This window comes from Ipomoea nil, unplaced genomic scaffold (genome assembly GCF_001879475.1).
Source record: "Ipomoea nil cultivar Tokyo-kokei standard unplaced genomic scaffold, Asagao_1.1 scaffold0100, whole genome shotgun sequence".
NCBI lineage: Eukaryota > Viridiplantae > Streptophyta > Magnoliopsida > Solanales > Convolvulaceae > Ipomoea > Ipomoea nil.
Genome location: NW_017616528.1, coordinates 631,586 through 659,453, shown reverse-complemented (window position 1 = coordinate 659,453; position 27,868 = coordinate 631,586). Strand labels below are relative to the sequence as shown.

At 36.5% G+C, this 27,868-nt stretch overlaps 1 protein-coding gene and 1 long non-coding RNA gene across 2 annotated transcripts; one reads left to right on the top strand and one right to left on the bottom strand.

Annotated features, from left to right (window-relative positions):
- Positions 1-701: 701 nt before the first annotated feature.
- Positions 702-12,415, top strand: LOC109182727. The gene is made up of 3 exons (XR_002054405.1): positions 702-804; positions 9,898-9,900; positions 12,405-12,415. It is a non-coding gene; the product is annotated as an uncharacterized LOC109182727 (long non-coding RNA).
- Positions 12,416-19,413: 6,998 nt separating this feature from the next.
- Positions 19,414-26,941, bottom strand: LOC109184550 (serine carboxypeptidase-like). The gene is made up of 3 exons (XM_019334592.1): positions 26,914-26,941; positions 26,760-26,831; positions 19,414-19,818 (listed from the first exon to the last, which is right to left on the bottom strand). Exons 1-3 carry the CDS (start codon positions 26,939-26,941, stop codon positions 19,589-19,591), a joined length of 330 nt encoding a protein of 109 aa, XP_019190137.1. The 3' UTR covers positions 19,414-19,588.
- Between the last annotated feature and the right edge of the window lie 927 nt (positions 26,942-27,868).

Genomic DNA, 27,868 nt, shown 5'->3' with positions numbered 1-27,868 from the left:
AATTACTAGCTACAACAATAAAAAATAGGCAAAAGTGTCAAATCGCACCATGAACCAATTGCGATTCTTCATGCCGCACCCTGACCTTTGATATATGCTGTTTCGATGCACAAACCATCAAATTTTGTTCGTCTAGAATTTTTAGCAGGTTTCCAGGTTACCTTGATGACATGGCAACAATTATGTGTTGATGTGGACTTATTTTTAAGATTCAACACTCATTTCAAGGTCTATGTGCTGATGTGGACTGAAGGCTATCCAACTGATCTTCAACGCTGAGCTCCTCTGTAAATCGCCCCGAAGTTTCGCCACCTTCATTATGCAGCCGGCCGACCAATCTCACAACCCAGAGGTACCGCCCTAGCGTTACCAGAATGACAGAGACAACATTACATAGTACTGTTTTTATGTTACTTAAAGTTAATTGTTCTTCATGATTTTCAGAAACTATTCTACTATTCTGAGAATAGAAAACTGAACCAAACAATCGAGAAGTCCCATAAAATACACAGGTTTAGGCCATGGCACACATAAAAGAAATGCTAACCTCAAACTTTACAAACGCTTTAATTTAACCTGGGTTTATACTCGGCAGGGCAAACAAGAAGAGAGTCTACACAAAGGCTTCCTTTCGTGTGCGTGCAATCAATCTGAGTCATGGAAATTTTTAGTTTCATCTATCTTTTTCCAAGAATCCGACACGACAAAATCTCCGGCGTGGTGGTAAACCCATTTCTCGGGTTCACTCAGGTAACACTCCGTCGTCGTCTCTTGCTGGCCGTCCGACGTCGAAAGCTGAAACCTGTTACAAATTTTCATCCGCCTTGGGTTCTTTTTCGGCTGGAGGCAGCGACGCTTGTAGTGTCCCTACCTTCGCATTGGACGTTGACGATGATTCTTTAAGCGAAGGAGCAGCGGCAGTGACCCACAGCCTACTCTTCTTCTTGCGACTGGTTTTTCTCCTGTTGTGGGTGATTGAGAAACGTAGTAAGAGGAAGAGATAATGGCGATTACTAACCTTACACGACGTCGGAATCCAAAGCCACGTAGGGGGGGGGGGGTCAGATAACCCAGGTTAACCACCAAGGGAGTAGCGAAGTCAACGCTAACCTTACGCACGGCAAATCACGATTGAAAACGTCGAAGAACTTTTTCCAACAGAGGTGACCGTCGGACTTCCTTCGTTCATAATCTCAGATGACCACCGGTAAAAGCATTTCAAGAAACAAGTAACGCCGTAACTGTCGTTCAGACACCAAATACAGGAAAAACCTTAGTGGCGACGTAAAACCCACCGGGAACGCCGGAAACTGCCGCGACCATCCAACTTCCGACGAGTTGAAAACCCCAGTTTCATCGGCAAAAGAGGTCTGCCCTCCCTCGACGTCGCCGTCAAGAGGGAACTGGAGTCCGAGATGAGACACGAAAACATATCAGCTGGAGAACATTGGAGAGAAAAAAAATATATTGAGAAAGTAAAAAAAAATGCCATGTCATATTTTTAATACATATTTAAATAAGTCAATAAAAAAATACCTCCACATCAGCATATTATAATGGGTAACTTGATGGCAACCTGCTAAAAAGTCTAGACGAACAAAATTTGATGGTTTGTGCATCGAAACAGCATATATGAAAGGTCAGGGTGCGGCATGAAGAATCGCAATTGGTTCATGGTGCGATTTGACACTTTTGCCTAAAAAATAATACATATGCATTTCTTTAATTTAGAATTCGATATGAAAGGTTCTTTACCTTCAAATTCATTAATTAATTATATTTTCTACATTGTTCATTGTATTCTTTTTACACTATCTTCAACTTAAATATCAAAGTTATAATACAAAATGATGTTATATATTTATTTACCAAGTATTATATTAATAGCATAGATTTTTTTATTAAAAAAAATAGTTTTAAACCAATCATATAAACTACTTGGGAGAGGATTTATTGACAAAGAAGACATTCAAATAACCCAATAAATTGAAGCGGGAAACAACACCGTAATATATTTGGACTACATCACAGTTGTTCACTTTAAAGGTAATCGTATTTTTTTTATTAATATGATTTAAAATGTATAGATTTTTACTACCTTATCTAATCATATTCCTTAAATAAACTAGGAATTTCTCTATCCACAAGAATTCATTCAACCATAATGGTTGAACCAAAAGTATCTCGAGCAAAACACCTAAAGGACTAGTATGCTTTTATGCTGATAATAATATGTAAATGGTAATTAGATCATTATCTTACGTAGCTATATTTAAAACTCATTATTAAAAATGAATGTATGACAATAAAACATTGTGACACACTTGATGCATTGAAAAGATGTTGAGACTACAACATTGCTGGAATCAATCTTTCAAATCCAGAAAATGAAGAAATTTCAAAAATAGCTACCGTTGCAGCATTCATTAATCCTGTATGTAAAATACTTATTGTGCATCCTTTAAATATATTATAACTAATATAAATTTACAATTCATTTCATTTTCTACACTCAACCTGCTTGGATTAAAGGTAAAATCGATCTTGACAATAAAAATAATTGGTGTATAGGATGTAGCCATTGTTTAAAAATATTTATGCACAAAGTGGCAAACTATTTAACTGCATGCATTGTGGTGAAAATGCAACAGTGGGTACTTCGATCAAAGATTAGTATCAATTCAACAAAAAAAAAAACACACACACACACACACACACACATATGCACACCCAAAATCAAGTCCCACACTCATTTATACTAATTCTAAAAATATGAACTTTAAAATGAACATGTGCAAAATGGATGTAGAAACTGTTGATGAAACTGGACATATCGCGGCATCAGTATTCGGACTACTTGCAAAGTCATTGTTGTTACTATCAAGTAAACAAGTTATGAAACTAGAACAAAAGGTACTATTTATTAACCTTTTACAAATATAATAAATATTAATATTTTGTTCAATAATTTCACATGAGAATGTACGATACACATCCCACAACACATGAAACTTGTTGAGGAAAACTACCACTTCCAAATATCAACATGCGATTGCAAGATCAAGAGTTCATAGTTCAATTAAGATCCCGGTCATATACACAAACACAACGAGACAAATTGTTATAATAATAATAATAATAATATTATTATTATAAATGGTTAAACCAAGTAAATGAGATGCGACCAAGGACTTTGTGGTCCAATGGTACCAAGTTGAGCTCCCAAATGGGAGGTTGTGCGTTCGAGCCTCAAGCTTCAGTGGAGGCGCTATTGACTCTCTGTGCTTCAGTAAGTTGGGAAAGTAACAAATACTGCATAGTATTGGATTTTAGCACTACGTGGGAAGTGAAACAAGGAGCATTAATTTCTTAATCTTAGCATTTTAGTTATTTCTCTTTCTTATAAATAGTGTGTATCACACAACCCTTTGATGTGCAATAAATATTATTATTTCCTATTCTTCTCTTTCAAATTATATTATAGATATATTATATTTAATATATCTTACATTTGGTATCAGAGCCAGACAACCTTTCAACCACGAGATATTTTCCCGTAGTGAAATATGACAGCAAATTCAAATATTGTATGGTTGGGTCCCAAATTGGATGGGAAACTCGATTACAATTATTCGCAAATTATGATGACCACACATTTGAAAGCTCAAAATTTTAGAGCTTTGTTGATCCCTATCTACTCGAAGGAGCTGATGCAACCGCTATACGGAGAGATCAATTGGCCTTGGGACAGATTCACCAAGGTTTTCATTACTCCATTTTTGGGCAATTAGCTCATGCTCAAACAGCAAAGCAAGCTTGGGATATCTTAAATGTGTCATATAAAGGAGTCGATCGGACATAAGTCTAAGTTGTAGTCGTTGAGAAGGTTGTATGATAATTGTGAGATGACCTCTACAGAAATAGCAGATACGTATTTCACTCATCTTATTGATATGGTGAATAATATGAGGTTATATGGAGATACGATTGAAGATGGCAGTGGTTGAAAAAGTTCTTCGGACTATGTTGATGAAGTATGACCATGTGTGGTGGCTTCAATAACAGAGTCACACAATACCGAACTCTTATCAATTGCAGAGCTGAAAGGTATGGTAGAAAGTAATATTGATAGGATTGCGTCAAAATTGGAACCACTAGCAAAAGAAGCTTTGAATCTCCAAGTCACCCTTCATGTGACTGACACTAATCAAAGATGTGGAGGATCTGGTAGAGGTCGTGGAAGAGGAAGATGATGATCTAGTGGAAGAGGTCGTGGTAACTTCAACCAAGGAGGAGGACATGGTAACTCCAACCAAGGAAGAGGTGGAGGGAATACCAAACAAGGTAAATTTCCATTTCATTGCTACAATTGTGGCAAGTATGGGCACAATATTGCAGATTGCTGGTATAATGAGAACAATTGTGGAAATCAAGCAAACATTGCTGAAAAGTCTGGTGAGAGTTCTGAAACTTTACTTTTGGCCAGTAATAGTTTCTCTGCAGATAAAAACATATGGTTCTTGGATACTGGGTGTAGTAACCATATGTGTGGGAAGAAAAAATTCTTTTCTGAACTAGATGAATTAGTCCGGTCTGAAGTAACATTTAGCAATAAGTCAAATGTGCCAATTTCGGAAAAAGGTAAAATCTCTATTCAGTTGAAGGATAGTACTCACAATTTTATATCCGATGTGTTCTATGTTCCTGAACTACACCAAAATTTGTTGAGTATGGAACAGTTGTCAGAAAACGGATATAAGATAAATATAAGTCAGGGGTGTTATACCATTGCACATGCTAAGGGAGTTTTGATTGCAAAGGTAAATATGTCCCACAATTGAATATTTCCTTTGAAAATTAAGCATACACTTCTTGCTTGCTTTAATTATGAAATTTGTGATGATAATTGGTTATGGCATATGCGATTTGGGCATTTTCATTTCTATGGATTAAACTATCTCGCGAGAAAGGAGCTTGTTTCTGATTTACGTACATATTGTGATTGTACCTGATCGTATCTGTGAGATTTGTGTAATTGGGAAGAAACATACAGATCCCTTCCCCGTGGGCAAGTCAAGGAGAACCACAAAACAGTTGGAGATTTTTCATCAGACCTGTGTTCGTTGGAGGTTCCCTCACATGGAGGTTGTAAGTACTTTATTACTTTCATTGATGATTTCAGTAGGAAAACATGGGTTTTCTTTCTGAAGCAAAAGTCTGATGCATGTGATCATTTCAAACAATTTAAGACTTTTGTTGAAAAGCAGAGTGGTTATGAAATTAAAATCTCGAGAAATGATAGAGGTACAGAATATATTGCTTGTGATAATTTTCTGAAAGAGAAGGTATTCAGCACCAGATGACAGCCAGATACACTCCACAACAAAATGGAGTGACTGAGACTCTGAGAGAAATAATAGATCTATCATGAATATGGTGAGGTGCACGTTGAAATCTAAAAGGCTGCCTAAGTTTTTTTTTTTTTGGCAGAAGCAGTTGCTTGTGCTGTCTATGTGTTGAATAGGTTTCCAACTAAGAGTGTCCGTGATAAGATACTTGAGGAAGCTTGGAGTGGGAAAAAACCCTCTATAAGAGATCTCAAGATTTTTGGATTTTTGGCATCCCCATGTGCCAGATCAATTGAGAAAGAAGTTGGTTGATAAAGGTGAGAAATGCATATTTATTGGTTATAGTGACGCTTCAAAGACTTATAAACTATACAATCCTGAAACTAAAAAGGTTGTTATAAGCTGTGATGTCACTTTTGATGAATATGGTGCTTGGGATTGGTCAGATAAAGATGAAAGGTCAGTTGTTATTCCTGTTGTTTAAAATATTGTTGAAGAGTAACTGATTCCAGATAATGTCCAGTCTCCTTCACAACCAGAGTCGTTCGACGATCTCAACACGAGTGCCACTTATCAACTCGCTTACAGGATTATGTTTTGGGTCATGATAATGACCTATATGATGAAGAGATTGTTAAATTTGCTCTTTTTGTGACCCTCTATCATTTGTGGAAGTTGCTACAGAAACTCATTGGCTTAAGGCGATGTATGAGGAGATACGTGCAATTAAAAAGAATGGTACATGGAAGTTAACGGATTTACCTCCTGGAAGAAGCCAATTGGAGTAAACTGGTTTTGATAAGCGTCAAAAGATGCTAGTTTTTAAGGACTTTTCATAGGTGTTTTAAGCGTCGTTTAGCCTTAAAGTCGTGCACTTTATAGAGTTTTACCCTAAAAATGCGTTGTCGCACAAAGAAACCTTCCCAATTGTACTTTTTATGTTTTTAGGTATTCTTGGACGAGAAAAGTGGCGAAGAAGGATAAAAAAAAATGCAAAATCTATAAGAGCGCGCACCAAGGCACTGGTCACGCCCGAGTCACGGCGTGATGGAGACGTAAAGACGACAAACTAATCACGTCGCAAGCTACGAGCCGTGAGGACGGCGTAATCAAGCTGAAGCAACAGCATGCGCTGATGTGAGTTATTTCTCATTTACGCCGGCGTCACACAGTGACGACAACATAAATGGGTAGCGGAATGGAGGTTGCTGAGATTTAAGCCATTTTTTAGTTCATTTGGAAGAGAGCTTTTTGGACACATTTTAGAGAGTTTTTCATAATTCTAGGTCTATGTTAGTTTCCAGAATTTCTCTCACTAGAATTTAGCCCTAGAACACTCAAATTTGTAAAGAGAAGAGAGGACTCAAGCACTTCCTTTGCAAGATCTTCATCTTCTACTCCATTGGATTGATTTTCTAGCTTTGCAATTTTGGATAAACCCTTGATCTATACTCTTTCTTTCCTAAATCTCTTGGTTGCCTATTTTTGCAAATGTGTAGATTGTTGATCTTGACTATGAGTGGCTATAATTCTAGAGATTAGGATTGTAGTGTAGATTGCTTATGTGATGATTGGCTTGCTTTGAATCTCTATATTTTGATGATTGATTGTTGTGGTTATGTATGTCTTGTTGTGGAGGATGATCTTTGTAGCTTCCTTGGAGTGGGGCCCAACCCCTTGGATGATGTTGGATTCCTAGGTTTAGGCAAGTGATTTCTAAACCTAGGTAGGCCTCTTGATCCTCCTACTTTCCCCGCCCTAGGTCTGAGAGGACATGGTTCGGGAAGGAGCGTAGGCAAGGTGTTTGTGAAATTGCCCCGTAGAAAATATGAGCACCTGGGTGTCATATTCCTCTATGGGAGGCGTTTAGACCGGAATGGCAACATACTAACAACATTCCTCTTGACTTGTAACCCACTGGCAGGGTTGTCGAAGCCCTACAAATTTAATACTGGCTCACTCCACTAATTTATAGTAGTGGCAAGACCAGGTCGAATCCCAAGAGAACTAATAAGTTTCGTTTCTTAAGTTAAAATAAAATGACTCAAAATAGGGAAAATTGGGGGATTTGAGAAGAATAAATAAAATAGACAATAATTAATAACGAGTTCAGAGATATAGAATTCTGATTCAAGGAAGAATGAATGTCGAAGATGTGACTCAGATCATCGGCTCTTACAAGTAAAGTTCAGATTCAAGTACTTAGCCAAAGACTAATTAGGATAGCCATAACTAGGATTTGATCTCCCTGAATTAATTGATTCAAACCAAGCGTTCAAACCAACATCTGTTATTGAATAAACTGGGGACGATAGCGTTCCATATTCACCCAATAACATCATTACACTTTAATGGAAAATAACTAAGCCAAAATCACAGATTGAGATAGCTACAACCTGCAACTTAGTCTTCCTGTCCTTTATTAGCTACTGGGTCTAATTGTTTATGACAATTACGGATCATAAATTCATAGATAGTAGTAGGAAAATCAATAACAAATTAAGTTGTCAATTTAATTCATTATAAACATTCCCTGAGAATTTTAACTTCAAAAGAACAGGAAAAACAAGAATCCAACAATTCAAATAAAATAAAACCTCCCTAAAATCACAACTAGAACTTCAATCACTTGAATCAGATTAAGAAAATCTAACTAGACATAGAGAAAACTAATCTAAAATATAAGAATATGAAAGGAACAATCTGCCAAAATACATCAGAATAGCTCTCCTTTTATAGGGTTTCAAATCAACAATCTTACCTAAACTTACTGCTCTTACCACATCTTTCTCTACCAGCCTCATCTTCAACTTCGAAAGATTAATTAATTCCTTCAAGAATCGCGCTGAAACCAGTCGAATTTGCCGCTCGAATCTCTTCCCTGCGCCTACTACGCCCCGCGTCTGCAACTTGCGTACCTAGTAAAAGAAATAAAAGTAATAATTTATAATCCTAATGATAATTACCGTGAGAAAGAAAAGAAAGAAAAGCAGATCAGGTAAAATCACTAATCACGTGGGACCCACTAAACCTAATTATTTAATTTAATAACTAATAAACTTAATTTTTTTTTTTGAATGAACTAATAAACTTAATTACTCTTTAAATTTATTAACTAAGTTATATAATCCTAATATAAAAAAATAAACTAAATTGATAAAATATAAAATATAAATAGTAAAATTAACTTTTAAAATCTTATTTAAATCAAGGTATAAAATATGCTCATCACCCACCTTTCAATCGTCACGACCTCCCAACTTACAGGAATAAGACAATCACACACTACAATCGGCATGAAAATCATAATTTGTTTTCCCCTTTATTGTTTCAACCTCTTTCTAAGCATACGTGTTCCACTTTTTCCTTGCCAAACCATCAACCAAACCATATACGTCCTTGACCAAGAAGCTCGGAGTATGACCAACCTTACCGTGACCCTTTCCCAACGCTTCTAAGTTATCATTCCTTGAGTACGACAATCCGGGAATCTTCATTCCCACTTCGTTTTCATCACAACCCCTAGAAAACACCCTCGACGTAAAATGAATACCGAGAAGGCATTCATCAGGTTTACAGAACTAAATACAAGTCAAATGAAGAAATTGACCGTTTTAAGGCATGGTTGCTAGCAAAGGGTTACAAGCAGAAACAAGGTATGGATTATTTTGAGGTTTTTGCTCCAGTAAGTAGACTGGATACAATTCAAATGGTTATTTCTCTCGCTGCGCAAAATAATTCGAAATTGCATCAAATGGATGTGAAGTCTACCTTTTTGAATGGTTTTCTTGAAGAAGAAATATATGTTGAGCAACCTGCAGGGTTTGTGAAGAAAGGGGAGGAACATAAAGTGTACAGGTTGAGAAAAGCCTTATATGGCTTAAAGCAGGTGCCTAGGGCGTGGTATGGTTGCATTGACTCATATTTTGTTGAAAGTGGTTATATGAGATGCCCTCATGAACATACTTTGTATGTCAAATGCACTGATTTTGGTGATATTGTTATAATCTGTCTATATGTTGATGATTTGGATTTTATTGGAAATAACTTGAAGCTAATCTCATAATTCAGGGAGGCACTCATTAAGAGATTTGAAATGATTGATATGGGTCTTATGTCTTACTTTCTTGGCCTTGAGGTTGTTCATATGGATGGTGGAATCTTTATATCACAAAAGAAATATGCTGCTGATATTTTGAAAAAGTTCAAAATGGAAAACTCCAAACTAGTTTCAACTCCGTTAGCTGAAAAGTTAAAGGTGTCCAAGATGAGTGTGGTAAAAATGTGAATGTTCCAGCTTATAAAAGCTTAATTGGGAGTTTGAGATATCTGGTGGCAACAAGGCTGGATATTTCTTTTAATTTGGAGTTGGAATACTTAGCAGATTCATAGAGGAACCAAAAGAATCACATTGGGCTTCAGCAAAGCGAATTCTGAGATATGTTAAATGTACGAGTAATGATAGAATTTTTTACTCTACTAATGAAGTAGTGGAACTTGTTGGATATACAGACAATGATTGGGCTGGAGATGTTGAGACTAGAAAAAGCACGTAGGATATGCCTTCTATCTTGGTTCAGCCATATTTTCTTGGTCGTCAAAGAAGCAGCAGATTATAGCACTTTCAACCGCAGAAGCAGATTATATTGCAGTAGCAAATTGTGCTACTCAGGCAGTTTGGTTAAGGAGAATTTTGGAGTTTTTACAACACAAGCAGGAAACACCTACAACTATTTTCTGTGACAACAAGTTCTGCAATTTCGTTGTCCAAGAATCCTGTCTTTCATGGTCGCATCAAACATATTGATATCAAGTATCACAAAATCAAAATCAGAGAGTTGGTTGTTGAAAAACAAATCAACATTGAGTATTTTTCAAGTGAATGTCAAGTTGCAGATATCTTTACGAAGCCGTTAAAGACGAAGACATTTCTCAAATTGAAGAAGGAAATTAGGATGACCAATATATCCTACTTGGTTTAAAGGAGGCAATGTTATAATAATAATATTATTATAAATGGTTAAACCAAGTAAATGGGATGTGAATGTGGCAACATGAGATGTGAATGTGGCAAGTGGCAACGTGTAGCATGTATTTGATTTTAGTAGTACATGGGAAGTGCAACATGGAGCATTAATTCCTTAATCTTAGCATTTTAGTTATTTCTCTTTGTTAAAAATATGCTCGGAGTTAATTCCCAAAATGGTCCCCCGACTATGATCTTTACTCAAATTGATTCCTTGAATTTTAATTACACCCAAAGTGATCCTCCGACTATTGAATTTTAAGTCAAAATGATCATCCATTAGCTTTGGTGTTAAGTGGGTGTTAAAATAAAGGGCAAAAAGGACAATTCATATTGTTTGTTGTTTTAAAAATCATATAAACTAGAGAAATATATTGAACATACATGAAAATACAAGACAATCATATAAAATAGAGAAATTTTAAGAATACATGTATATATTACACTTATTATTCTTATGATATTAAATATTCTAATTGAGTTAAGACAAAACATAAGCCATATCTTTTATTACTTCTTATGATATATTAGACTTTTTATTCTTATGGCTTAGTGGGTTACATAATCAGATTACCTTTATGGAATTAACTCTTATAAATATATAGTGTGTATCACACCAGCCTTTGATGTGCAATAAATATTATTATTCCTCTCTTTCTCTTACAAATTATATTGTAGATATATTATATTTAATATATCTTACACAAATTCACCATAATCTCATTGCATGGCGCTGCCCTCTATACTACCACCAGTAACCCAATTGCACATGACACATTACCAATAATAAAAAAAAATAAGTACTAAAGATGAAGACAATGACAATGCTATCCGAAAGAGAATTAAAAAGACTTTGAGAAATTCAAACCAAAAGTAATATTTATTTATACTATCATTTTTAGACTACCGTTTTTACAAAATTGCAAACAATTATTTTAGTGACAATTATAATCAATCCCTCATATATTAGCTTGCATTCATATACTTTGAATTACCGATTTAAATAAACAAATTCAACATTCAATTACATATGCATGAACATCACTTATTAGTCTTGCATTGATATACTTTGAAGTACTTATTTAAAAATAAATATTGAACATATCTCATGTGTGCAATACGCGTGAAAAATTTATAATAATAATAAGTAGTGGTGGTGGTGGTGATGGTTAGCTAGAAGAGAGATGAGAGATCGAGAAGAGAGACACAGTAAAAAGAAAAGACACGAAAAAAAACTTAAAAAGTATTATTATGATCATGACGGCATGACGTGACTAAAATAATTGCAAAATATAATTTGAATTAAAACTTCTAAACTATTAGAAAAAGAAAAATGTCACTTTCCATATCAGATAATTATGAAGTGTAATACTTTAGAGAGAACAAACTTTTGCCATAAGAGCATCTACACTAATAAATTTTTAGGAGTTTTTAATACAATGCAAAAAAATAAGGGGTGATTTTTATTGATGTGGGAGGTAGTTTTTTTTATAACATTTAACTCCTGCAAAAATAAATTTTTACTGGGTCTCACTAATTGAGAAAGGAAAGCAAAGCAATACATAGGTAGTCGCGTGCTGGAGATGCAGCGCACCAGCTGGCGCGTCTGCTGGCCTGCTGCGTCAGATTTTTTTTATTTTTATTTTTCCTTCTTCTCAAACTCTCATCTCTCTCCTAGTGGTACCTAAAAAATTGTATAAAATCTAAGGCTGATAAAAGAGTACCACCCATAATTGATGTTTTTGAGAAGTTTTTGCAGGTGTGACTAGGAAAGAGAAGATGAGAGTGAAGGGAAAAAACCAAAAAAAAAAAAAAAGAATGAAAAATATAATCTGAAAAGTAATATATATATATATATATATATATATATAGAATTAGGTTCTGGTGCAGTTAGAGTGCTCAGGTGCGGTTGTACGGTTTAATCTGGGTCATTCATCTCACTTAAATCAACGTCCAGGATTATCAAAATTTTTTTAAAAAATAGGGTGGCAATTCTGTAATTTTTGAATCTAGGTCAAAATTAATGTGAGCGGTTCTTTGATTAATGTGCGTGAGTTTTGTATATAAGATGCGTGAGTCTTGTGCATAAGGTGCATGAGTTTTGTGCTTAATTAATGTGCGTGGTGTTGTGCTTAATGCGAGTAGTTCGTAAAACTTAAAGTGTGGGCTTTTGTGTTTAAGGTGCGTGAGATTTGTTCTTAATGTGAGGGGAGTTTGTGCTTAATTTGCATAGGGTTTGTGCTTAATGTGTGTAAGGTTAGTGATTAATGTCAGTAATTGTTGAAACTTAAAGTCTGTGAGTTAATACTTAAAGTGCGTGTGTTTTGTGCTTAATGTGCGTGAGATCGTGCTTAATGTGCGCGGGTTTTGTATTTAATGTGCGTGAGTTTGTGCTTAATGTCAGTAGTTGTTGAAACTTAAGGTCTGTGAGTTAATACTTAAATGCGTGGGTTTTGTGCTTAATGTGCGTGTGTTTTGTACTTAATGTGCGTGAGTTTGTGCTTAAGATCTAACACTTCAAGGTGCGTGGCTTTCTTCCAGACACGCGTTTTTTTTTTTTTAAAATTTTCATTGATTTGAGCCGTTGATCTAGATTTGATCAACGACTCAAATCTAACCGCACGGGAAGCTATACCCGCACATGAACCCTTCTATATATATATATATATATATATATATATATATATATATATATATATATATATATATATATATATATATATATATATATATATATATATATAGAAGAGCGCTCATATGCGGTGGGGTCTTACGGTGCGGCGGTGCGGTCAAATTCCAGAATACACCAATAGTGTTAACAATATGCACCAACAGTGTAATAAAAACACACCCCAATGAAATGTAATAAAACATCACAAAATACACCACAGACTCAAAAAAACACACCATATAACTCACCACCCCCAATGGTGTATTTCCGAACAGTGTATGGTGTTTTTACTCACACCTAATGGTGTGTGTTTGGTGATGCAGGGCTCTGTTTACTCTGTTTTGTGTGGTGTATTTCCTAACGTTGATGGTGCATATTTGGTGAACTATTGGTGTTGCCGCACTGTAAGAAATAACCGCACCGTAAGACACTGTCGCACCTGAACCCGCCACAGTGTTGTGTGTGTTAACAACATGCACCAATAGTGTAAGGGAAACACACCACAATGAACTGTAAAAAAACACCAAAAAATACACAACAGACCTAAAAAATACACCATATAACTCACCATCTCCAAATGTTTTTTTTTTCGAACACTGTATGGTGTTTTTAATCATACCTAATGGTGTGTTTTTGGTGATGCGTGCTTAATTTGTGTGTGTTTTTGTGGTGTATTTTCCTAACGTTGATGGTGTATATTTGATGAACTATTGGTGACGCCGCACCGCCACACCGTAAGCCACCGCCGCACTTGAACCTTCATCTCTCTCTCTCTCTCTCTCTCTCTCTCTCTCTATATATATATATATATATATATATATATATATATATATATATATGAGTCAATAAAGTTAAGTTAATAACGCAAACTAAAAAATGTCCGTCCAATTATTTGATGAAATGAATGGTTTAGATGAATTTGATTTTAGTTTTTTTTTTTTTTTAAATTTCTTACTTTACCCTCTATTTTATATTTTTTCCCTTAAATACCCCGCATGTCGTTAGTATAAACTTTAGTAACAGAATATTCCGTGAACTATTTATTATTTTTAACTTACTCATTGATTTCTATTAGAAAGGTCTTATGTTCGAAACTCATCTCAATCAGAGTTAGAGTGTATTAGAAAAACTAGGATCCGTTTACTAACAGAAAACTGTTCTCTCTTTTCTGTTTTCTAATTTTTCATTTTCATTCTCCGTTTTCTATTTAGAAAACTTGTTTAGCAACACTTATTTTTTCAAATTTATTTTTTAGATTAACGTTATAAAATTAAGGCAAGTTTAATTTCGAGTGATTTTTGATCTTATATTTAAAATATTTTTACATATGTTTGGTTTATATGAAATAAATTTAATTTTTTTTTATTTTTAAGTCTAATATATGTCAGATTTTTACATTTCATAACTGAACAAAATTTATATTTGTATATAACATAATAACTAAAAAATATATCCGAACCTACTAAGTTCACCTAAAATTTAGCTTTGATAATATTAATATTTTTTGAGCTAATATTTAAATATTTTTTTAGATATATTCATTTGAATGACATGTATATGAATATATAACTTTTACTTTGAATTCTAATATATGTGAGATTTCAATATCCGATATCTGGACCGAACTTGTTTTACGATGTAACATAATTAAAAATATTCGAACTAATAATCTATTGAGTTCAATCAAAATCTAAAACATTATATAGAGTTTAATTCTTAATTTTGATAATGTAAATAATGTCTTACTTTAAAGTGTAAGCAAATAAGTTATGTTTAGATAAGTAAAGTAAGTAGAAAAGATAGAAGATAGTGATAAGTAAAATAAGACGATAATGAATGTAATCATAGTAATGTGGTTATGGTGACATATAACTAAATAGATGATAGATGATTATGTTTTCCATTTAGAAAACAGTTTTTAAGAGTGTTTCAGTTTTCGAAAACTGGAAAATTATTTTCAGTTTTCAAAATAGAAAACTGTGCTAGTAAACATGTTTTCTGTTTTTTATTTTTCAGTTTCCAGAAATTTTCAGTTAGTAAAAGGCCCCCTAGTTTTACACGCGCATTGTGCAAATGGGTTAATGCCCAATGTTTATATTTAAATAAGAATTTCAAAGTATGTATATAAATACAAAATTATATAGGAGAAATTCATACATAGGTAATTGAATGTCGAATTTATTTAGTTAAATAGGTAATTCAATGTATATGAATGCAAAATAATATAGGAGATTCATTATAATTATTGCTAAAATAAATGTTTGCAACTTTGTAAAATACTACAAAGTTTGAATTTCTCTGTCTTCTTAATTATCTTTAGGGGTAGTATTGTCATTGTTTTCATCTTGACTATTTGTCCTCTCCTTTTTTGTTGGTAGTGTTTCATTTGCAATTGGGTTACTGGTGCTAGTATAGATGACAACATCATTCAATGAAATTATGGTGTAGAAAGTTGTATATTTGTCTTTCTTAGTTGATCTTGCAAGCGTCTGTTGATATTTTTCCGTGATAGTTTTTTTCCCTACATGTTTCGTGTGAAAATATTGAATAAAATATTAATATTTATTATATTTGGGCATTATCTTATTCGTGCAATCTGCGTGAAAAATTAGTATGTATGTATGTATGTATGTATGTATATATATATATATATATATATATATATATATATATATATATATTAGTGCGTCCAACAGGCGCGTGGAGTGCACGCGCTCGACTGGATGCGCCTGGCGCGTGCCACTGTGCCAGGCGTTTCACTTTTCCTGCAAAAATCAATTTTTTATTCTTTTTTCTCTCCTCTACATAAGTTTTGCCTCCTCAAAAATCACATCAAAATACATTGATGAGATGCCTTAAAGTATTGTTAGGATCTTATTAAAAAAAAAAAGGTATTGTTAGGATCATGGCGTGACTAGCTTTGGTCAAGCAGTCATTGTGGACTGGATGATGTTGCTAATTATTGTGTTTAAAATAATAATATTTTTATGACTATAAGATTTTGATATTTGAAGTAATAATATGTTTTATTTTTATTTTTTTTTGAGAAAGTTTGGTCAAGCAGTCATTGTGGACTGGATCATGTTGCTAATTATTGTGTTTAAAATGATAATATATTTATAAGAATTTGATATTTGAAGTAATAATATATTTTTTAAAATTTTTGAGAAAGTTTGTAGCGGTTACGTAAATTTTTTATGTGGTTGAAAAGCGTCTTGTGACACAAGTTCAAAGAAAAATCAGCTATTAGGCACTAGACGGCGACCGACCGCTTAGACTTTCAACAGAATCGTCGTTCTTTGCGGTCATCAGACAAATAGCGATTTTCCTTTTAAAAAAATCAGTTAAAAAGCCCTAAAATGGCGTAATAGCCTAAAATAAGCCAAATCATATCGTTGCTCCGGTACTCCCTCCTCCCTGCTTGCAAATTGCAAATTGCCTCGCAAAGTCGTCGTTTTCGTCGCTGATTGTCGTCGTCGTCTTTGTCGCTGATTGTCGTCGTCGTCCTCGTTGCTCGTCGTCCTCTCTACTCAAAGTCGCTGCTGTCATAAGTATTCTCCCTTTTTCTTTTCTCGTGCTGCCGTATGGTTGCCGGAAGTCCCCAGAACTAGTATATATATATTAATTGGGCGCTTAACAATTTTTTCAACACAAGCAGGGACGGAGGCAAAGGGGGGGTAGGGGGGCAGCTGCCCCCCCCTCACCCCACCTCCACCCCTACCACTACCCCTACCCTATATATAGCCTTTGTATATATATATATATATATATATATATATATATATACACACACACACAGTACATTATTAGTATAACTATTACAGAACAGATTATGTAATTAAAAGCTTTAGTAGACAAGGTGGTAAGAGGTGCATTTGAATTTAGATTAGAAATGGCTTAGGTTCTAGTCCTTGCAATAGCACTGTCAAAATCTTCTACATCTTTGCTTCAACACAATTAAATTTTGGCATCCATATATATTAATAATGAGATGTCTTTCTTTTTTATAATAATAATGAGATGTATATATCACTTTTTTTTTTTTATATTAATACAAGGTCACAATCTTCTACATCTTTGCTTCAACACAATTAAATTTTGGCATCCATACATATATATTAATATAATGAGATGTCATTCTTTTTTATAATAATAATGAGATGTATATATCACTTTTTTTATATTAATAATGGGATGTATATATAACTTTCTTTATATTAATAATGAGATGTGTAATTTATAATGTGTTTTATATTCGAATTGTTTTATCAAATTAATTATGTTTCATATTTTGTTATAAATATTTTTATAAAATTTTAATATGTTTTATTTTCGCTATATCCAACAATATTTATTGTTATACTTAAGTGTTTCATTTTTTTTTTCAAAATTTCTCTTTTCTTTTAATTTTTTGCTCCCACCGAAAAAATTCCCGGATTCACCACTGAATCCAGCCCTACTTCTTTGCCCCCCCTCAACATAATTTCTGGCTCCGTCCCTGAACACAAGTTCGAAGATAGTTAAATTTGAATTGTTATAATGAAACTAGTGTGTGAAAAATGAAACTAAAAAATATAACAATTTTGTTAAATGAAACTAAACTGTAATTAGAATGATACATAATTCATGATCAACGGTGCAGCTACATGGAGTATGATCCACAGTAAAATACATGGTATATCATGGGTCTAACCGTCTAACATGAACAGTACAACGTATTGCTTTAATATTTCTTATGTTCATCAAAACTTGGATCTTCTTTATTTTTTTCTTTATATTACAATTTAATTATAATAGGGTATACAGTATACTCTTTCTATATTTTAATTTGATAAATAAATAATTACGGAGTATAAATTAATAATTTACTTGTGCCCTGCATGAGAAAAAATTAAAAAAAAATTAAACAGTTTTAAATAAATAAATACTTATCTACATTCTATTATTTAAATATAACAAAACTGTATATTACACACACATATATTCCATGTTCAAGTGAAAACTTTTTTTTCAATAAAAAAATATGGAATAACTGTAACCATCCATATGAAATGATTGGACGAACAAGGCTGAAAATTAGAGATAAAGACGGTGGCATTTTCATAAGGTTAGCCAATGTTGATTTTACGGCTTTGGGATGCCGCTTGGTGGGCCAACACTACTGTAAAATACTTGAATAAGGATTTAGATAAATATAGATTAGAATAGTGGAGAGAATAATATGGTGTTTATTATTCTAGAGTTTCGGCCGCTAGAGTGCCAAAGTTGCCGTCCCTTTACACAGTGATCCCGGAGGATATTTATTCTAGAGTACAAGATTCCTACCAGGAAAGTAGGGTTGACGTAGAGCCAATCCGGTTAAGGAATCCGACCTACTTACTACCATAACTGTTTAAGCTAATAAAGGAAGCTACTTAAATAAATATGAAGATCTCCGCAGAATCTGCCTGTTACCGCCTCTAGGTGAGCACCCAGCCGGGGACGCCTTGACCGCCAAGAAGATGTTTTGAGGGGTCACGGTACTCAGGCGAGGACACTCTGACCGCGGAGCCTAGTCGCTTGACTGAGTTTCCGAGCGGTACCCGGTCGAGGACACACCGCCCACGGAGCCTGGTCGTTCGTCCGAATCTCGTAGGGCATTCAGTCGGAGACACATTGACTACCGAGACTGGTCGCTCGTCCGCGCCCCATATATGAGCTCAGCCGAGGACACGCCGGCTGCCGGGCCTAGTCGTTCTACCTGAGCCAGCCGATCTCCGACTGAGTAGGCACCTGCCCTCCTAGATGACAGGTCGCTTGAAGATGGTTGACTCTGGTCCCCAGGCACCTTCCCTGACGAACGGTAATCACATATGCTCATTTGCTAAGCTTCAGGCCATCTTGAATCTGACCGACTAGCCGGGCACCTCTGACCGATTGTCTGATTTGGGGTATCTATCAGCCAACTTAACATAATATACTTTTTTCAATCCAGCTATGTAGCTACGAAAAATGATTTAGTAACGGTGGGTTGTGCAAGAGAAATAGAAATCCTAACCTATTCAAAGGCTTCCCGTATAAACTAGCACACTAATACATTATTTGAGATTAGTAAACTCTTCTTCATGACTCAAACCAATTGTAATTCCAAACCTTCTATACACTACATCCACGAAAATTGAGTCCATTTCCCCATATGCCCTATGATCAATCAGATAATTATCCTATAGCCCCAAGCTTTTTATAGTGCAAAAATGGAACTTCACAAGGTGATTGAAGTAATTTTGGGACGAGAGGGAAAGAAAATTTCAAAAGAAAGGAGAGAAATATGCAGAAGAAATGAAAGAGAGATTTTTATTGCGACAGAAATTAAATATCTTCATTATATATGCATGCTTCACTGAGCAACATTCTGGGAATATATATAAAGGAAAGCAAGACATAAGAAGATCGAGGACATAACATTCACTATGATAGAGATGCAGTCACCTTATTTCTCACCCAATTCGATCGGAAATCAATATTTTTTAAAGAACGGATAACATTTTAAGGAAGATGACAGTCCTATAGCTTTGAAAGTTGGCCAAGCATCCACCTCCGAATCATTTCCAGCGATGCCTTGGGCTGATCCATTGGAACCAAGTGACCAGCATCATGAACCTTAAGGAAAGTGAGAGGTCCATAGCTCTTTTGTATCACTTTCTCCTTTCCATCCACTAAAAATGTCACGTTTGGAGCTGCACCAAATCCTTTGTGGCCAGACCACTGCAAGGCTCCAACCCATCTCGAGTTGCCTGTTTCATATCAAGGTAGGTTGTTGAGTTTGTCTCATATGGGAATTAGGAATATGAGTTTGTCTCATACTAGGAATAGGATTGAAACGGGTAGACCCATTGTATAGGGATTAGATGCCTATAAATATATTGGTTGTATCCCTAAGGAGTGTGTCACCACTATTACCATCACTATGAATAAAAGAATCGTTTCACTCCAGTGGATGTAGGCACATTGCCGAACCACGTAAATCTTGCCTTCTTTCCCTTTCTGCCATTATTATTGTTTCTTGTTCTTGTTAATCTCAACAAATTGGTATCAGAGCTCTGTTGAGATGACCAGTTCAAGTACAAAATTCGAGGTATCAAAATTTGATGGTACAGGGAATTTTGGGTTATGGCAATCTAGGGTAAAGGATTTGTTGGCACAACAGGGTCTTCTGAAAATTTTGAAGGCGGATAAGCCAGCTAATCTGGAAGAGGAAGATTGGGAAGATTTGAAGGAGCGTGCGGCAGGAACCATTCGGTTATGCCTAGACGATGGAATTGTGTATCACGTTATGGCCCTGGAAGCCCCAAAAGAAATTTGGGATAAATTGGAAACTCAGTTCATGGAAAAATCTCTAACGAACAAACTGTATCTAAAGCAAAGGCTTTATGGGCTTAAGATGGAGGAGGGTTCAGACTTGGTGTATCATATTAATGTCTTCAACCAGATAATCTCAGATCTGGCCAGGCTTGATGTCAAGATTGAAGATGAAGACAAGGCGATGATCTTGCTATGTTCATTACCTTTTTCCTTTGAACATCTGGTGACTACTCTAACATACGGGAAAAGCACGATTAAATACAGCGAGATCTCTGCGGCCCTGCAGGCTCATAATAAGCGCTTGCAGAGTGGATCGTCTGTTGGTGAAAGTTTGTATGCTAAAGAGGGTCAGGATCGTGGAAGGAAACAAGAGAAGGGTAATTCTGGGAGGAGAAACTCTAGGTCTAAGTCCAGAAATAGCAGGAAAATCCGGTTTTACAAGTGTTATGAGATTGGGCACATAAAGAGAGATTGTCCAAAGTTGAAAAAACAACAAGAGGCGACGAACGTGGTGCATGCTGATGACTCAGATTATAGTGAAGGTGATGTTCTAGCAGTTTCATCGAGTAAGTTGTCAGATGCTTGGATTCTAGACTCAGGATGCTCTTATCATATTACACCTAACAGGGAGTGGTTCACAACCTATAAGTCAGGTACTTTCGGTTCTGTTTTTCTGGGTGATGATAGATGTCATAATATCATAGGTATTGGTGATGTTAACATCCAGATGTATGATGGTATTGTCAGAACTTTGCATGATGTCAGACATATACCGGGATTAACTAAGAACCTGATTTCTCTTGGCAGTTTGCATGCTAATGGTTTTATTCATAAGTCTGAGAGTGATAAGGAAACCATTAAAATTAGTAAGGGTGCTTTAACTGTGATGAAAGGGAAAAGGACCACAGGGAACATTTATAGGTTGTTGGGTAATACTGTTGTAGGTGGAGCACATTCTGTTGAGTCTAGTGATGATACTACTAGGTTGTGGCATTTACGTTTGGGTCACCTTGGTGAACGTGGTCTGTCTGATTTGCAAAAAAGGAATTTGTTAAAAGGAGTTAAATGTTGTAAGCTAGATTTCTGTGAGTTCTGTGTCCTTGGGAAACAGACTAGAGTCAGTTTTTCTACTGGGCAGCATAAAACTAAAGGGATTCTGGATTATGTGCATTCTGATGTTTGGGGACCTACCAGGGAACCTTCAATGGGTGGCTCTCGATATTATGTTACATTTACTGACGATTTTTCTAGGAAAGTCTGGGTGTATTTCTTGAAACATAAATCTGAAGTGTTTGAGAAATTTAAGTTGTGGAAAGCTGAGGTTGAGAACCAGACTGGAAGAAAAATCAAGTACCTGAGGTCTGACAACGGGACGGAATATACTGAGAAAGAATTTCAGAAATTCTGTGCAGAACATGGAATTCAAAGGCACTATACAGTGCGTAAGACACCACAACAGAATGGTGTTGCTGAGCGGCTGAATAGAACCATTGCTGAGAGAGCAAGGTGTCTCAGATTTAATGCTGGGCTCTCTAAGTGTTTTTGGGCAGAAGCAGTGAACATGGCATGTTACTTGATCAATAGATCACCACGGACATCACTTGGTGGCAAGGTTCCTGAGGAGGTTTGGTTAGGTAATCCTGTAAGTTTTGATCACTTACAAGTTTTTGGTTGTCCTAGCTATGTTCTTATTCCAGGTGATGAGAGGTCAAAGTTAGATCCCAAGTCGAAGAAGTGCATCTTTTTGGGTTACAAGAAAGGTGTAAAAGGATATAAGTTTTGGGATCCTGCAACCAAAAAGGTGGTGATTAGCAGAGATGCAGTGTTTGATGAGAATTTCATGCTCCAGCCAAAGAAAGAAGATACACTAGTTGATGGTTCTAGCACAGTAGAAGTGGATATGGATCGTGTACCTTTGAGTGCGAAAGTAGTTAATCCACCTACGATTGAGACTCAAGAAGTTGCAGATCCTACATCTGTAGCAGGTTCGAGTTCAGAAAATTTACAAGATTACAGTTTGGCTAGAGATAGACCAAGACGCACCAATGTCAAACCACCTAGTAGGTATGGGTTTGAGGATATGGTTTCTTTTGCACTTCTTGTTTCTAATAAGGATCCAGTTACCTTTCAAGAGGCTATTTCTAGCCAGGAGAAAGATAAATGGATGGCAGGTATGATTGAGGAGATGGAGTCTTTACATCAGAATCATACTTGGGAGTTAGCTCAACTTCCTCAAGGAAAGAAGGCTATAGGGTGCAAGTGGGTCTATAGGAAGAAGCCACCAGTATCAGAAAAAAAAGGGGAAAGGTTTAAGGCTAGGTTAGTTGCGAAGGGGTTTTCTCAATAGAAGGGGATAGATTATGATGAGGTTTTCTCTCCTGTTGTTAGACATACTTCTATCAGATTAGTACTTGCTTTGGTAGCCATTTGGGATTTGCATTTGGAACAAATGGATGTGAAAACTACTTTTTTACATGGTGATCTATATGAGCAAATTTACATGAAGCAACCTGAAGGGTTTGTTAAACCCGGAGGTGAGCATCTGGTTTGTCGACTCAAGAGGTCTTTGTATGGGCTGAAATAGGCTCCACGGCAATGGTACAAGCGGTTCGATGCTTACATGATTCAAATTGGTTATACACGTTGTGAGTATGATTGTTGTGTCTATGTTAAAAGCCTTGCTGATGGTTCTTTTATTTTTCTGTTACTGTATGTGGATGATATGTTGATCGCTGCTAAGAGTATGAATGATATTACTGCATTGAAAGTTTTGTTGGGTTAGGAATTTGATATGAAAGATTTAGGAGTTGCACAGAAAATTCTTGGCATGGAAATTCACAGGGATAGAGGTGCAAGAAAGTTGTGGCTAACTCAACAGAGTTATATAGAGAAAATTCTTGACAGGTTTGGGATGAGTAAGTCTAAACCGGTTAGTACCCCTTCGGCTAATCATTTTAAACTCTCATCCAGTCAGTGTCCCCAAACAGTTAGTGAGATTGAAAATATGGCAAAGGTTCCTTATGCTAGTCCAGTTGGCTGTTTAATTTATGCAATGGTTTGTACTCGACCTGATTTGGCTCATGCTGTTAGCCAAGTTAGTAAGTTCATGTCTAAACCTGGGAAGCAACATTGGGAAGCAGTTAAATGGATTCTTCGGTACTTAAGGGGCACTATGAAGCATGGTATTGTATTTGGGAGTCAACAGAATGAGCATGTACTCATGGGATATGTGGATTCTGATTATGCTGGTGACATGGATAATAGACGTTCTACAACAGGGTATGTTTTTACTCTTGGGGGTGGTCCTATTTGCTGGAGATCATCAGTTCAGTCTATTGTAGCTTTGTCTACAACTGAAGCAGAATACATGGCTGTGACTGAGGCAGCTAAAGAAGCTTTGTGGCTTTCAGGTTTGATTAAGGAGTTGGGTATTGAGCAAGATGGAGTTCAATTACACTGTGACAATCAAAGTGCCATTTTCTTAGCTAAAAATCAAGTATACCATGCCAGAACCAATCCACCCCAGGTTCTAGCGCGCTCCAGTGACTTATTCTTCTGTGCCTGAAAGCCAAATATATCTGTTCAGCGAGAGATGCTGGTAACCCACTCCAACGCGTTGAAATACAATACATATAGAGATATATATAGATATACGAAAACCATTTTGAAGCATGAAGATATATCCTACGAGACTCTAGCTTTTAAAACCGGGAATGACTCGACAGATAAGGCTAGACACAAGCAACAGTTATAATCAAGCGTATACAATCCACAACAGGCAAGACAGATAAAGCTGATCACGAATAATAATCATAACCCAACATACACAATCCCTAGCATAAATCCCATAGTCAAATCCCCCAATATACTCATAAATACAACTCATCCATATCTCCTCAAATGGCACACTTTGTTGGCGCCACAGGACCAATCGCATGCCCATACATGAGGGTCAGCGCATATAGCTCTGACACGGCCCCGCAGCACCCTGCCCCGTCTCACATTACGGAGGAGCCGATCGTAATCGGCTGATGGACCTTTGTCCTACATAATATTTATATACCTGACCGGTCTTTACCAGTCTGGTTAACAGTTGAGATGGTTCTCAGCCCATTCAACTGCCCGTATAGTGGACCTTTGTCCTATATAATATTTATATATCTGACCGGTCTCTACCAGCCTGGTTAACAGCCGGTATGGTTCTCAGCCCACCCGACTGCCCGTATAGTGGGACTTAGTCCTATATAATATTTATATACCTGACCGGTCTCTACCAGCCTGGTTAACAGCCGGTATGGTTCTCAGCCCACCCGACTACCTGTATAGCCCGATTGATCTTAACCAACTCGGGTTACATGCACACATAACACATAGCAAGTACATGCAACCCATATTAACACATTGGGAAGGGGGAGAAAACGTATAACAAAACCTATGCGTGATCCATCACATACTAAGAATAGTCCTAGGGGGTTCATACTGCTTCTACCTAGGTCAACGGGATACCAATTCAACTAGCATGCAATATAATAGACTCATAAACCTATGAACGGTACCCGAAATATCAAACTAGACAAAGGCACGATTAACGGAGTCCGTTGGGACACCACGGGGGACGGGGAAACATCAAACGGGGAAGCCGAGATCCCGAGGGGGATGATTTTCCAGCGGGTAGCCGGTGGGTGGGGGGCCACCCGCCGGCTGCCCGCCGGGTATTACTGTTCCGGGCAGCGGGTCGCCGGCGGGCAGCTGCCCGCCCGTCGGCCGCCCGCTGCCGGAGATGTGTTTTCCGGCCGTGGGTAGGTGGCGGGTCCCCTACCCCCCACCTACCCCCCACTGACTCTTATCACACAATTTCGCCCCGGGAACCATTGTGGAACCCGAAACCATGCTTAGACACTTTACAACGCAATTAACGACAACACGTAGACAATTAACGGATCAAACACGAGGAACGAACGGCACATAACCTATCATGCTTTTCTAAACATAATCAACACCCAAGCATGCGATTACCCCACCCGATAACCCAAGAATAACATCATACGATATAACCTAGGGTTCTAATCACTTTTATATCAACAAGAATACGATTTGCCTTCTAATTGCAAGATTCGGTAAGAATAACACGTAAGCGTCAAGGGTATCACACAATTATCAAGAACAACACATAATCATCAAGAACTCCATATAATCATCAAGAACATCATAATTATCAAGAATCTCCCAATATCAAGATTATCAAGATCCCTCATGGGATCATCACATCAATCATCCATAATAATCATCACAAGTCATTAATACACAATAATATGGGGAAACCCTAAGGGGGAATCATAACTATGAAAATAGGTTTTGTTGAGACATGGGTTACCTCTTAGCCTTAATTAATTCCTTGGCTATGAAGGGTCTTTCTTTAAGCTTTCTTGCTTTCTTGATTTCTTCTACGGGGATTCTTGGAGCTCTTTTGGGGTGGTGGGGCGTTATTCTTGTGGGGAGGTTCTAGGTGCCTCTTAAGTCCCCTATTTATATATTTAGGAGTCCTAATTAGGAACTAATATTATAGGCTTGCTAATTCTATTCCTTTTGGAACTAAGGATCGGGTTTAGGGGTTGGGTTTATATATGAGGGCCCATGGACTATGGTGGGCCTTTTTCCCTAATTAATCATTATAATTTATTCTTTCTCTTGGGTTATTGATTAATTAATTAAATGGTTTTAGGGGTCGTAACACGGGGTGTTACACTTTTCTCCTAAAGGGGCATATATGTGAAGGTGGAGATGGTGAGATAAGTCTTTTCTCCTAAGGGACATATTTTCTAAGGTGGAGATTTGTTGAGTTATCTTTTTCTCCTAACGGCCATATTTGCGAAGGTGGAGATAGTCTTTTCTCCTAAAGGGGCATATATGTGAAGGTGGAGATGGTGAGATAAGTCTTTTCTCCTAAAGAGCATATTCGTCAAGGTGGAGATTTGTTGAGTTATCATTTTCTCCTAAAGAGCATATTCGCCAAGGTGGAGATTGTTGAGTTTGTCTCATATGGGAATTAGGAATATGAGTTTGTCTCATACTAGGAATAGGATTGAAACGGGTAGACCCATTGTATAGGGATTAGATGCCTATAAATATATTGGTTGTATCCCTAAGGAGTGTGTCACCACTATTACCATCACTATGAATAAAAGAATCGTTTCACTCCAGTGGATGTAGGCACATTGCCGAACCACGTAAATCTTGCCTTCTTTCCCTTTCTGCCATTATTATTGTTTCTTGTTCTTGTTAATCTCAACATAGGTGCATTTGGATTAATTATCAGTTAAACATGATAGAGTGTTACTTTGTGTACGTTGTTTTGAATATGAGAAAACCTTACCAAGCCAGTTGCAGATAAGATCATATTCGCCCACGTAAACCAACAGATTGATACCAGCAGATTCAGTATATGCTTCAAGAAAAGATAGTAAGTTACATTTATGTTCCCAACTTTCTGCATTATCCGGTCATAGAGGGGTTGGCAGCGTCTAAACACGACATCACCACAAGCAGATCCACCATTACCATAAGTGTATTTTTGTCTATATTTTTTCCCCTTCTTGAACCCTTTTAATTTGTGAATTGCCTAAAAACTTGTGTGAATTGTGACTACGTTATGTTGGTTTTATTCAAGGTGCAATCATTCACAACAAGTGAGGAATTCAATGATTTGTGGGAAGATACGAGCAATTTTGGGACCAAGAGATCAACCAAAGAATTTGGAATGCATTTAGGAATTTTCAGGAGCATCGTACTGCCTCCCGTACGCCCATCCGTCAGCCCGTCCAAGATCTCAAAAAAGCCCTGCCGTACGCCCGTACGCCCTTTCCAATGAACCAAGAGTAAATCGTATTGCCTCAGGGATGGCCGTCCCTAAGGCAGTACCTCTGTGCTCTGTTAATATTTATGCGATTTCTTGGATTTTTGGGGGAAGTTAGAACCCTAAATAGCTAGAACTCATTTCTCTTCATTTCCTTAGACTTTCTTAGCTTAGATTAGTCTAGTATTACATCTCTAACTCATCTAGCAAGCTTGTAAACGTGGATTGGAGTGGGATTCAACCACAAAATCTTTATCTTCAATAGAGAAGCTTATTACTCTTCTTTTAAAGCTTTTGTGCAATGTTTATGATATTTTCTTGTGCTTTGTTGTTATTTATGTTTATGAAGTGTGAGTAGTCCATTTTTGGGCTCAGATTAGGGTGATATTGCCAACCTAGATGCTAAATAGGTGATTATTGCATAAGGGGGAAGATATCTAACCTAGGGTTCATTTGTTTGTGAAGGATTTATGTTGAATCTTGTTAATATTTGGTACGTAACTCTTATTAACTTGCTTTTGGATAGTTTTTCTCCACAATGAAAGTTGGGGGAAAAACTTAAGCCTCTCCTTTCTCTAAACCCATTTTCTTTCTATGAAAATAGGGAAGAATTGGGGGCCTAAATGCTT